Source organism: Eublepharis macularius, chromosome 2, assembly GCF_028583425.1.
Source record: "Eublepharis macularius isolate TG4126 chromosome 2, MPM_Emac_v1.0, whole genome shotgun sequence".
Taxonomy (NCBI): domain Eukaryota; kingdom Metazoa; phylum Chordata; class Lepidosauria; order Squamata; family Eublepharidae; genus Eublepharis; species Eublepharis macularius.
The window spans coordinates 176,734,684-176,749,283 of NC_072791.1; the positions used below are offsets into that span (position 1 = coordinate 176,734,684).

General features: G+C 44.5%; 1 protein-coding gene across 2 annotated transcripts; it reads right to left on the reverse strand.

Moving 5' to 3' along the window:
* Positions 1–1,259: 1,259 nt before the first annotated feature.
* LOC129324378 (transcription factor 15-like) lies at positions 1,260–10,936 on the reverse strand. 2 transcript variants are annotated; one of them, XR_008596527.1, is made up of 3 exons: positions 10,401–10,936; positions 9,170–9,271; positions 1,260–4,323 (listed from the first exon to the last, which is right to left on the reverse strand). XR_008596527.1 is itself a non-coding variant. In XM_054971621.1 (2 exons), the coding sequence occupies exons 1-2, from the start codon at positions 10,866–10,868 to the stop codon at positions 9,239–9,241; spliced, it is 501 nt and encodes a 166-aa protein (XP_054827596.1). In that variant the 5' UTR covers positions 10,869–10,936; the 3' UTR covers positions 8,969–9,238. The 2 variants fall into 2 exon arrangements, 1 of the variants encoding a protein (XP_054827596.1); XM_054971621.1 differs by lacking the exon at positions 1,260–4,323 and having other exon boundaries at positions 8,969–9,271.
* Positions 10,937–14,600: the final 3,664 nt, after the last annotated feature.

The following is a 14,600-nucleotide window of genomic DNA, read 5'->3' on the forward strand; positions in this document are numbered from 1 at the left end:
ACACCAAAGGGGACGACGACACATGGATCATGCCTTTCCAAGGGTGCAATCTCTCTGAAACTTGGGGGGGACTTCGGAGGACAGCGAGGACTATGTCCCCTGCAAATTTGGTGGGTAATGGACATTGGGAAGGTCAGTTTGTGGGGTGTTTAAAGGGCCCTTCCCCTTGCACATGGCAGGAAAGGGCCCTTTAAATATCAGCTGGCAGGTGGCAGGGGGGAATTCCCCCTGCCACCTGCCAGCTGATAGTTTAAAGGGATCTTTAAGGGGCCATGAACAATGAACAACAAACATGTTCGTGAACAGGGTCATGTTCATTACTGTTCCTTGTTTGTTGTTCACGGATGGCAACGAACAATGAACAGCTTGTTCGGGTTTCTTTTCGTTCATGCCCATGTCTAGTCAGGACTCAGGAGAGCCCCCACTCTCCCGGCTTTCCACAAACAATGCAAAACCAAACTATTCAAAAAGACTTTTTACTCAAATGGGAGGGCTGTATTGTAGGAATAGGGTCTCAGATGCTTCACTAACAAGTTGAGGATCATAGACTTCATCACCATTTTTGCCTTATATATTATCTGCTGCTTTAAATATGTACTCCTATGTACAACCAGTGCTCCATGTTGTCTAATGTTAGTCCTAGAATTTATGTTTTGCTCCAGTATTTTTTCTACTCTGTCTTGGATCCTTGCTAATGCTATGTCTTTTAAACTTGTACCTGTTTACCTTATGGTATTGTATTGAAATTTACTTGATACTGATTGTATTAACCTCATACTGTGTAATCCTCCTTGAGTCTCAGTGAGAAAGTCGAACTGTAAATGACGTAAAGAAATAAATAAATTAAAAGGCATCCTGTTAAACAAAGCTTCTGCTTGAAATACTGAAGAATTATTAGTAGAGTTATGCATAGCTTCAGTCCCTGACATTTTGTGAATGGTTTTGCCTCCTGCAACGGCCATTTTGTGATTGTGCTCTACCCTGTCTCATATCTCCAAAGGCTGGGGACCCCTAGCTTAGTCTCAAAGAAGGCCCCTCGCACTCATGGATGGAAAAGCTCCTGTCTGACTGCATCATCTGTGCTCAGCAAGTGGGTGGAGATGGATCTCTCAGGCTGGCATTTGAAATGACACAGATCTGCAGATGATGGAGGAATCATTCCACCCTCCCTTCCACAAAATGAACCACTTCCTATTCATGCAGCAAGACCTTAAGATCCAATATCTATCCATTGCCTCCTCTTCCAGGAAGAACCCAAAGAACTTTCAAACTTTAATTCAACAAAAAAATGAATATACAGTCAAAGCATAACTTTAGAATGAATTTAATGTTAATATATGATAGAAAAATACACTTTGTTGAAGGAGATTTCTATAAACAAATCTGACTCTTTCACAAATTTTACTACTTTTCAGCTTGAAAAGCAGTAATCAAATATTATTGTAATAAAAACCAGAAGTTTACACACTTAGACATTCTGAGCCATTTGAAATAGGTAATATATTTCTGACATTCTTTTTAAACAGACAGTAAATCTAGTCAAATGGCACAATCTGTTTTCTTGTTGGCAGTGCAGAGTAGCATATTTGGAATTCCAATCATTCTAATTTAATCAGCCTGGGGGTGCTTTACAGTGACATCAACTGTACACATAAGCCATTTCATATGTTCAAAGTGTAAAGGCTGAATGTATGTGAGTGGTGGAACAGAATCATTCTGGGTGTCTCCGTCCCTAACCTCTATGCATTCAGATGAAGGCCTGAATACAATGGTTGAGGACTCTGCCTTTTGCAGCAGTCCTGATTGCATAGAAGTGGTTAGAGTGTTGGGCTAGGATCTAGGAGACCCAGGTTCGAATCCCCACTCTGTGAAGGAAGCTTGTTGGATGACCTTGGACCAGTCACTCAATCTCAGCTTAACCTACCTCACTGGGTTGTTGTGAGGATAAAATAGAGGAGTCAACAATGTAAGCCACTTTGGGTACCCATTGGGGAAGAAAGGTAGGATATAAATGAAGTAAATAAAAAATAGATAAGAGACTTGGTGCCTTAGTGGTGCATCCAGATCCTTGACCCTCTGGGCCAGACTTGTGGGCCCAGGAACGACTTCTCATCTGAAGATGACCAGGATGATCCGGGGACCACCCTGGGGGAAGATCGGGAGGCTCAGGGGACACCCAAAACCATCAGACTCCTCCAGACCCAGAGCTCCTGGACCCTGAGGCCTGCTGATGGACCTGCCCCTGAAGATTCAATCCGAGGGCAGTCAAATCTCTGCCTTGTTGGGCCACATCTCAGATTACCAGTCTGCTAGGTTCTCCCATGGGAGCAACAGAGAGGCTGGGCTCATGAGGAGGCAGCCCATGTTCCAGCATCCGGGCCAGATCACTGCCTGAACACATACAGTGCTTTGCAGGACTGGGGCTAAATCAAGCCCTGGCTGGGAGAAGTCAAGGAATGGGTGGGGCCTCTTCCTCTCTAGGATATTTAAGGCCTGGGCTAAGCCGAGGGCCTTGTTGGTCCATCTAGTTCACATGGCCTGTGTGCTTCTGCACTGCCTGTGAAGCCAACACCCATCTGGACCCAAACTGTGACCTTGACCTCTGTGCTGCTTAGAGGGATGGACCCAGCCTCCAGCTCCCCTGCCAATCCCTGCTCCTGAGGAGTCTATAGTCCACTTAGGAGTGGGACTGAAGGTGTGTTCCTGTTCCCCTCTCCATGAATTCAGCCAACACATTGAACGGGGCTATAGACAACACATGGATTAAACAAAGCGGCACAAGGATAAAAAATGAACAGGTTTGAAAATTACAAATTAGCACATCAATTAAAATTAATTTATAATATACAAGAGAACCAAGCTTTTGAGTTTAGGTTCGATAGAGGATGCTCTATTGAATAAAGCTTAAAGCATAAAATTAGCAAAAGTGTTGGTTCAAGTGGTAGCACCTAAGTAAGTTTAAACATTTTAGGACAGAATCTGTCAAGAATTTCTTCTGCTTATAGCTTCCATTCATTACAGTGGGGCATAAGCAGCAGATGCTCCTGAAAGACAAGTCCTTTGTGTGCTCCTAAAAATGCCTTCTCTGCTGCTATGAATGGGGAAGACTTCAGCAGCAGCAGGAAGCTCCACCTGTGTGTCAGAACCTCCATCTCCACAACAGACAGCCGGCTTGGAGCAGATAAATGCCATGGACCTCTATTTTCTACACACGTATCCATTGCTTGATATTTACAGGATGCTTACACACCAGTTGGAAAACAGCCATTGTAGAGACTGGTATGTGACATACCTAAATGCAGAAATTCGAAGGTAGCTACAGAATACAGACGCAGAGATTACAAGGAAACTCTGCTATAAATAACTGTTAGTGCATGTTATCAGCTATTTCCAAAACAACTTTTTAAACACTTCCAAAAAGATCAAAAAGACTAACAGGGCAATCCTAAACAGAGTTACTCCTGTCTAAGCCCACTGAAGTCAATTGGCTTAGCCTTGTGTAACTCTGCTTAGGGTTGCACTGTAAGAGTCTTGCATGTGTGTTGCCAGCACAAAGTTGCAAGAGCCACAGCAGAAGACGCATGGCCGTTTGGAGGATGTAGAAACTTGAGCCCCTTTCATACAGCCTATTACATAGATTGCTTACAGGATTTATTCAATATGTGCATTCAGTATAAATTTTGAATTGCACCCACATGCATACCATTTATATACACATTGTTCAGTAAAAGGAGGTGGGTGGAACTCCTGGGTCCACTGGGTGCATTGTTTTCCCTGTACACGTTCTATGAAAAGGGTTTTCGAGTCTAGGTACGCATGGGACTTGACAGCCTGAGCTTGCACTGCTGTGTGGATGCATCAGCTCAACTGCTTTTTAAATTATACTGAGAATACAATGGTTCTTATTCAGTGATGTGCACTCAGCTGTTTTGATTAACACCGGTAACCGAAAAGGGCTCAGCACAACTCTGATGTTGTCATTGACTTCAATGACATTGGAAGTTAAACACTTCAGTCAACAGAGAAGACGCATGCCTATGGAATCCCATTGTGGATGATTGTAAGCTACGGTCTGAAAGGATGGTTTAAGTGGTAGGATTTCATCAACCTGTTTTTAAAAGGATGGTGAATATTTTCAGGTAGAAACTGGATATTGTATATTTGCTGTTAAAAACTGAGACTTGGATCCTGTGGTGCCCTTTTCCATTGCAGAGGCAGTCCTCCGCTGCAGAGCATGTTCCTCCATGGCTAAGTACTTCCACTGATGCGAGTCCAATGTCTTTCAATGAGCCAAAAAGTGCCGAGTGCCAGAAGACCACACTTCTGCAATGGATGAAGAGGGTAAAGGCAGAAACAAGGCATAGGATCCAAGCCCGAGCAAACACACCCACCAAAGTATGAGCAAATCCATGTTACTGAGTGGCAAGGGCCTCTAAAGGGAACAAGGCCACCTATTCTGTTCAGAGCGCTGAAGACATTCAGCAGGTGCAGCTTTTTTCCTATCACTGTCTCACTGTGATAGGAAAAACAAGCAACTGGATAAAGATCACACCTTCCACCAGCAGAAGGGAAATTCTGGCAGCAGCAGAAGGGGGTGTGATGTTGCTAATTCCTTCTCCTCCTGAAGACTGCAGCCTGCCTAAAAGTCTGCTGGGGTGGAGGCTGCCCTCCATGGACAGAGCTCTCCTCATGGTACCCTGGATCCCACTCAGGATTTACAAAAGCATCTGTCACGTTCAGAGCTTGCAAAGGGTCAGAATCTCTTTAAGAATATGATTATTCTTATTCAAAGCAATTACTGAAGAATTATGAAATGTGTATGAAACGTTTTATAAAGGGCAGTAGCATAACAGGAAATAAAGGCTTGGTGTATGCTTAAAATGTAATTGTATGAATCACTGCACAGGGCTGTTTCTCAGGATGGCCCTCCTCATGGCAGCCTTTTTCCGTGTATCTGTGGTGATTCTATGGGGCCTTTTTTGCCCCATACCTCTTTGGGTTTTCTTCTAAATTCCGGGAGCTTAACTCCCCCTTCGGATTTCAATGTGGCATTTCAAGGGTTCTCTTCTGAATTTTCTGCCTGTGCTTTCTCAGGCAGAAAATTTGAAAGCATTTGGAATTTAGAAGAAAACCCAAAGAGGTATAGGGCCAAAAGCGGCAAAAATCTCCAGTGCAAAAACGCCTAATTTACACTTGATGGATTATTATCTGACTTGTGCATCACAAGCAGAACCACAAAGCAGCACCAACCCTCAGACTCTGAGGCTGAAGTGGACTGTGCTTTGTATATAATCCAATTTTATGTAAACATGCACACAAGTTTACTTTGAATAAGTATGCATGATTATCTGAACATTTGATAACTATATTCCCATGGTCTGTGAGGAATAGTTACAGAAATGTGTATGCTTGAGAACAGGAATGGAAGCTACTTCAGTGAAGAAACAGAAATGATAGAAAATGCAATCCTGAACAGAATTACACCCTTCTAAATCCATTGAAGTCAGTGGGTTTAGAAGGATGCAACTCTGTTTAGGACTGCAGTGTTAAAGTTACATCGACCCATACTTTGCCGATAAATGAAAGACTGTGTTATGACAAAGTATATTGTGAGCCAGAATGAATGGTCCAATTATCATTTGAAACGTACCACAGAACATCACTATAATGTGTACTGACACTCAATATGTGTATAAAGATAGTTTAAAGTTTCCAAACTTCTTGTATTTTCATCCTTTTGCTATACTGGTTGCTTTCAAGATACATGAAACCATTATGTTACCGTTTACAGTATAAAACTATATAATCACCCCTTCCAGTGTGTATGCATATCCTCAAAGAAAATCCCTGCTGAAAATTTTAGACCTCTTCTATTCTAAATTAACCTGTCATTTTCATTTCAGTCATTCTGCTCGTATTTGGAAATGTGACACACTTTTTAATGTTTTACTAGCGTTTTTCAAAACAAAGATTTCATGCCTGCCAACAAGCAGTAATATGATGGCATCATAACATACAGAAACAACTTGGGAGTAACCTAGCAGGGCAGATAAATTTAGAGGGCCCTTGGGAAAATGTTCCTGCTCCATACAGCGACAGCGATGAGCAAATTTAGAAAGATCCCACGCTGTTTGAAGAGTTGGCCTGAGTCACTACACAGCCCATCTCAAGTTTCAAGCCTATGCTAGGAACCTCCTCTCAATTTGGTTGCATCTTACTCAAGAGCCATTTGCTTGATTAAAACTGACAGGAGAGCTGTGGTACATTTACGCCGATGGGTACATTCATTCACATGGCCAAAGATGGGTTTGTTCTGCAGCTGTCATTGGGCTGCTTCACTCCTTTCCCTGTATAGGGAAAAGATCCATTCCATTCACAGTTCTTAGGTTCCAATCTAATAAAACCAGTATGCCGTTGGACTCAGACTAGGAAGACCCATGTTAAAACACCCTGCTTGCCACGAAATACCTGGGTGATATTTGGGCAGTCTTCTTCTTTCAGCCTAAACTAACTTAAGAGAATTTTATGAGGATAAACTGGAGAAGAGGGGAATCCTTTTCTGCTGCCCTGAGCTGACTGGAGAAAGGGTGGAGTAAAAATGCTCTACATAAGTAAATAAGCCCATTAGCATTTCCCTTTAATATAAAGGTTAATGGATGAGTGACTAATACTAATATGAAGGCAGCTAAAATGACTTGCCCACAGATAAAGCAGGGATTTCTCTTTCCTGGAAGGCATAAATAAAATATACTTTGTAAACTAATAAAAGTCCCCCATTGGCCTCAAGAGAGTATACTCATTGCCGTCAGAATGTTGAGTGCAGCGGAGTATGTTGAAATGGAAGAGCACACATAGAAGAAAATGCCCTCCAGAGAGACTAGTTGGCCACTGTGTGAGGCAGAATGCTGGATTAGATGAACCACAAGTCTGATCTAACAGGGCTATTCTTATGTTTAGAAAGTTGTCCACTTCAAACTCCTAAGAGCCTATAATGTTCTGAAGTGGGAGATGTGGGTTTAGGGTGGAAAATTTCCCTCATTATTTCTCTCACCCTCCCTGCAAATCCTTATAGACCTCCAACATGTTGTCTGTTAGAATTCCCTGTAAAAAAAAAAGGCCATTTTCTCCTCCTGCCAATAGTATTTGCTTATGAAGTAGAGAAATTTATTGTGGAATAGACGAATCGCCTGCCCTGAACTACTTGAAGAACTACTTTCTCCCATACTGTCCAGTCCTCTAGCTATAATCCTCTTACCTAGCCCTCCACTTGGTGCCCTGCTTGCAAATTTTAGGCAAGTGGCAACCAGAGACAGGGCTTTTCCAGTGGTGGCACCTCACCTCTTTGGAATGCTGTCTGCCTTGAGGCTCATCTTACAGTTGTTTAGGTAACAGACCAAAACATTTCTTTTTATTTAGTCTTTAATTGAATGTTTCCATCTTTATGAGCTGTTTTTATCATCTGCATTTAACCTGTAGACTGTTTTATGGATATAATTGTAGGCTGCCTGACATTGTTTTATGCTGTTTTTATGCTCCTGTCTTGTTTTTCAGTGGCTTGTTTTAATGCTGACCTTATTATTTGTGTTTTGCTTTGTGAGCTTCTTCAGCAGATCACCACAGAAGTGGCATATTATTTCCCTAAATAACCAAATAAACTCATATGGCAAGCATTAATAGAAGCATGGGGGGTGGGGGAGTAGGGTCACATGAGATATGCCATGGAGTTACCAATACAAATGACAAATACACTAGCTTCAGTTGGCAGATGAAAATTCACACCTGCATAAAGTAGTCCTAAGGACACTTTTCTGGGAGTAAGCCTCATTGACTAACATGGGACTTACTTATGAATAGTCCTGCTTTGGCTTGCTCTGGTAATCAGTCACAACTCCCTCTCAGATCCAAACCACACATACAAATTACATGTGAATGACACGAAAACCCACTTACACGTGTTCCAACGTTGTTTTCAACTACACGTGCCAGGAATGCAGCATCTCTATCGAACCTGTGTTCGTGGTGGCATGGGTTTTCTCCACGTTCCTCCAAGACATGGGAAGGATATCCCATCATGCATCTGCACTCTGTGAGCGCCATCGACCCACAGTTCTGAGAGCATGGTGGAGTGAGCTGCAGATAGGAAGTGGAAGATCCAGGAAAAAAGGACACTCTGCATTGTCGACTTACTGACTGCGACCGTGAACACGCGCCGTCGCGGCCACACCGGAGCATAACATTAAGAATCCATGCCTGGACCAGAACACATGCTCATCGAGAGAATGCTGGACACGGGCATTTGGGGGTAAGCCTGGACTCCTGACACTCGCTTGGTCTCGTGTAATTTGTATCGTGTGGTTCGGCTCTCACTGTCTTTTATTTACCCTGTGGTTATCAGAATATATATGGCCCAAGATAAATTCCATGCTGGGCAGCTTCAGGCAGCACTTTTGAAAATATGAAATTTACTTATGAGAAAAGTTTTTCTAACAGCACAAATTGGCTTGGATTGGCAATTGTCAAGGATAGGGTGTGTGTGAAAAAACAGTGACTAAAATGAGGAAATCTCTATACCTACCCTGATACTTACTGACTGCCAGAACTGTTAGAGCAGGGATGCATTGGGACAAGGACTTTTCTATACCAGGAAAGGTACATAGAGCCACCATGTAGCTAAGCCCTCTTCACCATGTAGCTAAAGTGGTTGTGACATCAGCATGTACTTGGGTTTTGCAGAAATCCTCAATAGACCCTTTCAGTGCTAACCCTTGAATATGGAAACAGAGGCCAATGAGTGTTTGGCTGACAAAGGCAGAAGCATGACAGTGCACAGCCCAGGAGTGTCCCAGGGCTCTGGGTCTGGTGCATTATGAGCATCCCCATTAAAAGGAGACACTGGGTGTTTGAAAGCTCAGGTTTCATCATGTGACATAGGTTTAGAAGGCATCAGTATCAGGGCTTGGCTGCTTAGGTTTAGCATTTCTTGCACAGAAATAGCTGCCACACCAGGTGCAACTTTCCCCACCGTGTTCAGTTTCAGCTGCAAAAAGCCCCTTGAATCAGCCTGTTGCAATGGAAAACAAAGTGCAAATCAGGGGTTTCTTTCTCTTTTCTTGTTTTACAATTGCATGGTTTGAATGTAAACATTAGTCCGCAAGTGCAGAGACATTACCTACAAGTGTTCTATAACCAGACCAGCACTTGTGCAGGCTTCTCATCGGAATCAATGTCCATAAAACTTCTAAAGAGACAAGTGTTTCTCCCTTTCTCTGTGCTGCAAAGAGGATAAAGACATCCATTAGAAAACAGCAATGCACACATAAAATGGAAGTTCATCTTTTATTTCCACTTCAGCTACGGATGGCCATTTCACCCTAATTTCATAAAAGATCTGCCTACCAAACCAAATACACATTTTACCCTGAGGTTGTGGGGTTGGTGAGGTTTTACTTGAAACTTCTTATAACCTGAAAGCATCGTATGTTATGTTGCCACTGTTTACAGTTTCAGCTCTCCAACACCAAGTTTTCATCTTTTTCATTTCAGTTGAAATTATATGATAGACTGGACCCAATGAAGCTCAAGCTCAAAAAATTGAATCTCTTTCCTGTATTTCACTTGAGGAAGAAGCTACATTTGGAACAGGATGAAAAAGAGGTACCCAAGGCCCTGGAAATGTAAACAGTACATTATGCTTGGTAGATGATAATGATGTGAATCCTAGATGTCAGGCAGAAATGCATCTTTTTCAGCTACAAAACAAAGCAAACAGAGCGTTTGTTTCTCTATTCATATGAGCAATCCTCACATGGTGAGTAAGCCTGTATAATAGAATCATGCTTCAAAAGTCCAGAGGAGTTAGCTGTTAGTCTTGAGTTGCAAAATAGTAGAGTCCAATAGCACCTTTAAGACTAAACAACTTTATTGTAGCATAAATGCATCTGACAGAGAGAGCTGTGGCTCTCGAAAGCTTATGCTGCAATTAACTTGGTTAGTCTTAAAGGTGCTACTGGACTCTTTACTATTATGTTTCAAAAAGTTGTACTCAGAGAACTTCTCTTTTTAAAAAAATATGGATGCTGTAAAAATAGCTGACAAGGGCTGTCTGTGTTATGTGTCCCAGTTAGTATTAAGCACACTGCTAACTGAAAGGCTGTTCTAGTTCTTCCCCTATACACTCCCATTTCCCATTCAGGCCAGTTCAAGTAATGCTTTGTTTTTGTTGTTTGCATCTGCAAAGCAAGCAAATCCAAACTCTGGGTTTGCAATACAGTTACCAGTTTTAAAGCATAAGTTTGGAGGGAGGGAATTTCCTTGCTGTGAAATTGCCCAGAGCCATGCTGAAGCCAGTCCTATTCTGTATTGTCCTGGAGGGAGGCGGGGGGGGGGGATGTCAGCCTTACCAGTTTCCTCTGGTTGCTCAGGCAGAAGGTGCAGATTGGTCTTGGTGCTGTTGCATTGCCGCCGCCCTGCAGGAGGGGCTGGTATTGCAAGCAGGGCTGCCTCATTGGCCCTGGTTCAGCTCCCAAGCCCTCGCTTTGCTGCTGCTGCTGTAAGAGCAGCATGTTGGCTAGGTGGGAGATGTAGCTTGAAGCCAGGCGCAAGGTCTCTATTTTGGACAGCTTGCGGTCGGCAGGCTCAGTGGGGATGAGTGTGCGGAGAGCAGTGAAGGCTGTATTGACACTGTGGGTCCGGTCCCTCTCCCGGGCATTGGCAGCTTGCCTCTGCTTGCTCAAGCCACTCAGGCGAGGGCTCTTCCGCTTGCGCTTGCCTTGGGCCCCGGCGGAAGGCACGTACTTCCCAGAGCTGCTCTCGCTGCTGCCACTCTCCAGCTCCTCCGGGTCGGATGCAGCACCCCCGCTGGACTTCATGGTGAGCCCTGCAGCCCCTCAGCCCCATCACTTTTATGCACAGCAGCTGCCACATTGCTCCGGTTAGTATCAGCCGCTGCTGTCCCAACTCCTCTCCAGAAGCAGGATCATTTTTTGAATGGTTGCTGCTTTTAGATCTAGCATATGGTCACTCTGTAAATAAGGCAAAGGAGGTGGAGCTGCTACCTCAAAGTAGCTGCAAGGCTACTGCCGAGCTCTGCACCTGTTTCCCCCTTGTCATGTAAAAATGTGCGAGCTCTCTGGCCAGCCACACTGAGCATGGGCAATGGGGAAATGAAGCTCTTTCCCTATCCTTTGCCCTCTGTTTCCGTGCTTGATCCTTAGGAGCTTAAGAATGATAGAAACTTTCCCTTGCTTCTCAGCTTCCCCTGCTCTCACATGTTTGACTTCCAAAATAAAAAAAAGTTTATCAACAGTTAAAATGTTTGAAATGCTCTCTCTCTCTCTCTCTCTCTCTCTCTCTCTCTCTCTTTCTTTCCCTCGCTCCCTCCCTCCTTCCCATTAAGGATTTTCAGCACTGAGAAAATACTGTGTAGTTTGAGAGGTACAATGCAATGTTAAACAGAGATACACCATGGATTTAGTACTCTGCTTAGGTTGGAAGGGATAGAATGAACGTGTACCTATATCCCTTTCTCCCCTTCACCAGCAGTTTCCAGGACATTATAGGGGAAGCCCCCCCCCCCAAAAGCATTTGTAGTTGGTTCTTTTGTCTGTTTAAAAACTTTTAAAAAAATATTAAAAGTGAAGCTAGTCATAGGAATTAACTAATCTGATAGTCTATTAGTTAGAGTGGAAAACAGATTTCCCTGTGTAACCCATTCTCCCTGCCATCCTGTTGGCATGCAACTCTAAGGGGTTGTAGACAGATAGGAAAATTGTGCATGTTATGTGGCACAATTACTTTCATTAATGCCTGCAGTTTTAATGGTTGTTCCAGACACCATCATAATCTTCTGTTCTCCCATTCTTTCCCCACTTCAGTCCTTATTTTTTCATGAACTGATATATTACAATTTTTTTCTATTTGTGTAGAATAGAAGTGTAGTCTGTGTTGTTCAGGTCAGATTTTGACTAGTAAAGTTTCATTGCAGTACATTGAGGGAGTGTGGCTCAGTACCTGCTAGGGTTGCCAGTCCCCCGCTGGGGTGGGGGATCCCCCACTCCCACCCTCCACCTCTCACCCCTGCTTACCTGGCCAGCAGGGGAGACACGGGCCTCCCGGGAGCATGCTCCTGGGCAGTGCAGCTCTCTCCCACGGGTCTGATCCAGCCTGATCCAGGCCTGAATTGGCCCAGATTGGGCCCAGATCAGGCCAGATCGAGCAAGCGCTCTTGTGCTCTGCAGCAGCCTGATTCAGGCTCATCCAGCCTGATTTGGGCCCATTTTGCCCCCCCCCCCCCGGAGCATGAGAGCATTCCCAGGGAAGCCATGGCCTGCGAGATGACATCACATTGCAGAAGTGATGTCATTGCACGGGCCTGGGAACACACTCATGCTTCGTGTGTGCACAAAAGAACACAGCAGGTAGGTGCTGGGTCCCTCACCTCCCACTGGGAGGACAGGGGGACCTGGCAACCCTAGTACCTGCACATAAAAATATCCAGATTCAATCCCAGGCACCCCCAGTTTAAAAAGGTGACATTTTAAGAAATAGCTTACTTTCCCTGGGACCTTAGCTGCAATCCTAAGTGTCAGAACTTGTTTAACCTGAGTGAAGCCATGTTTAATTTTGTAGTGTTTAGTCTGTCTTTTCTCCAGGCCTCAACACCTGCGGGGAGCCGCTGCCATGGGAAAGGAAACTCTCTTATCAGTCTACTCGTCCTTGGCCAGCACATCGTGCCTCTGTGAAGCTTTGCTATGTGAACTCAGGGGGGAGGCTGGGCTAAGGAGTGTGAAATGTAACCATTTTCTTTTCATGAGTTATTCTTGTCAATTCTTTGGTCGGCCAGGATCTCTATCCTGGATTGTGTATGCTCAGAGATGAATGCTGTCTTTCACAATAAATCCTTTGGAAATAGAAAGACTTGGTCTGCTTGCTGAAGGGAGTGAACCAGACTATCAACTCTGAAGTAGCATAGTCTGACACTAAGAACACTCTTCCCACTGAATAAAGTGGGACTTACTTCTGAGTAGACCTGATTCCCCTTGGAGAGATGCTGCTAGTCAATGTAATACTGCATTAAACAATTGGGTTCATTATAAAGCAGCTTCTTGTGTAGAGCAACCTCATATGCCTACTGAACATGCAGCCTTCTTTTCAAAGGTTGTTGATGAAATGTCATAACTTACATATTGGCCTTTTATTAATACTTTCCAGAGTATTACTAATGCAGATTCTAATGTGTCTCAGTATAATAAGAGCTGTAATGGGAACCACAAGAAAAATATACAAAAACCTGAATGGAAAAAAAAGAAATTTGGATACATAGCTGTGATGTAATGAGCCAGTGTATTTACAATTAACTTTGAGAGATGCATTGATGTGATTTGAGATGTCTGCTGAATTTTGGATACGATTTGCAATGAAATGCTGATTATTGGTCTCAGTTCAACAGAGGCACAGTAACTATCGATATGCTCTGTCGGCCGCTGCCCCACCCAGCCGGTCACTACCGCCCTCAGCCGTCTTCCCGGGTGCCTTGAGAGAGCCTCCCTCCACCTCAGAAATAGGCGGGGGGGGGGGGTTGCACCACCTGATCCTCCTCCTGCCTGCTGGTCGTGCCTTCTGCCCTCTTTTTCTCTCTCTCTCTGGTTCAGGCCAAGCCAGTCTTCTCGTCTCTGGCTTCCTTGGGAGGCTTCCCTTTTATGGCTCCCTCCTGGCCCGTCCTCTTCCCGGGCAGCCAATCTGCCTCCCTGCATCTCCCTTTCCTGTGCTCCTTCTCCCTCCAATTGGCCTCATGTCCTGCCTCCCCATTCCCCACTCCTTCTTCCCTCCCGGTCTGAGCCCCACCCACCTCCGGCATCCTTTCTGGCTGGGCTACGTGCCCAGGGTTAATGGTGGCTGTTGGGACTGCCTGCCGCCTTGTCTGCCCCGGCTGTCATGTCTGAGCCCCATCCATGCCAATGCTAACACTGAACCAATGTTTTATACTGTAACAATGTCATATTGTCAATGCCGTAACTGTTTCTTTCACAGACTTTGTGCAGGTGCTTATCTAGTGGATTGTAGAAACTTTCAGTGTTCATGACCTTGTAGACTACTCACTCCCAGGCATTGCTATGCCTCGACTTTGATCATTTGCTTTCTCAGTGACTCTACCGGATAGTACAAATATGCAAGATGTTCTCACATAAAGTGCCCGCCAAAATCATGTTTATTGTTGGGAGGAGGAAGGAGCAAATGTGTGTATTAAGAGGAAGAGTTTTTCCACAGGTTCCCATTCCTGTCAATTCTTGCTTTTACTGCTTTGATGCATACCTTGCTTCTGAGTAATCCTATGAACATATATATGGAAATGATTTGATTTCTGAATAAAACCATTTAACCAAGAGCCTGGACTTCTTGCTGCAATGGTACAAGGATCTGTCTGCCATATCCTGTCATCCATAGCCTGACACCAGCGGGGCCTCCTGCTGCTGTGGCCCCGGTTCCGAGGGCCGGGCTGAGGCCCACGGTGGTGTTGGTGGTGGCAGCGGTGGGGAGGCCAGCTCAGGAGAGCTCCGGGCCTCAGCGTTGCTCTCCAGGTGCCGCCGCACCGCCGAGAGCCC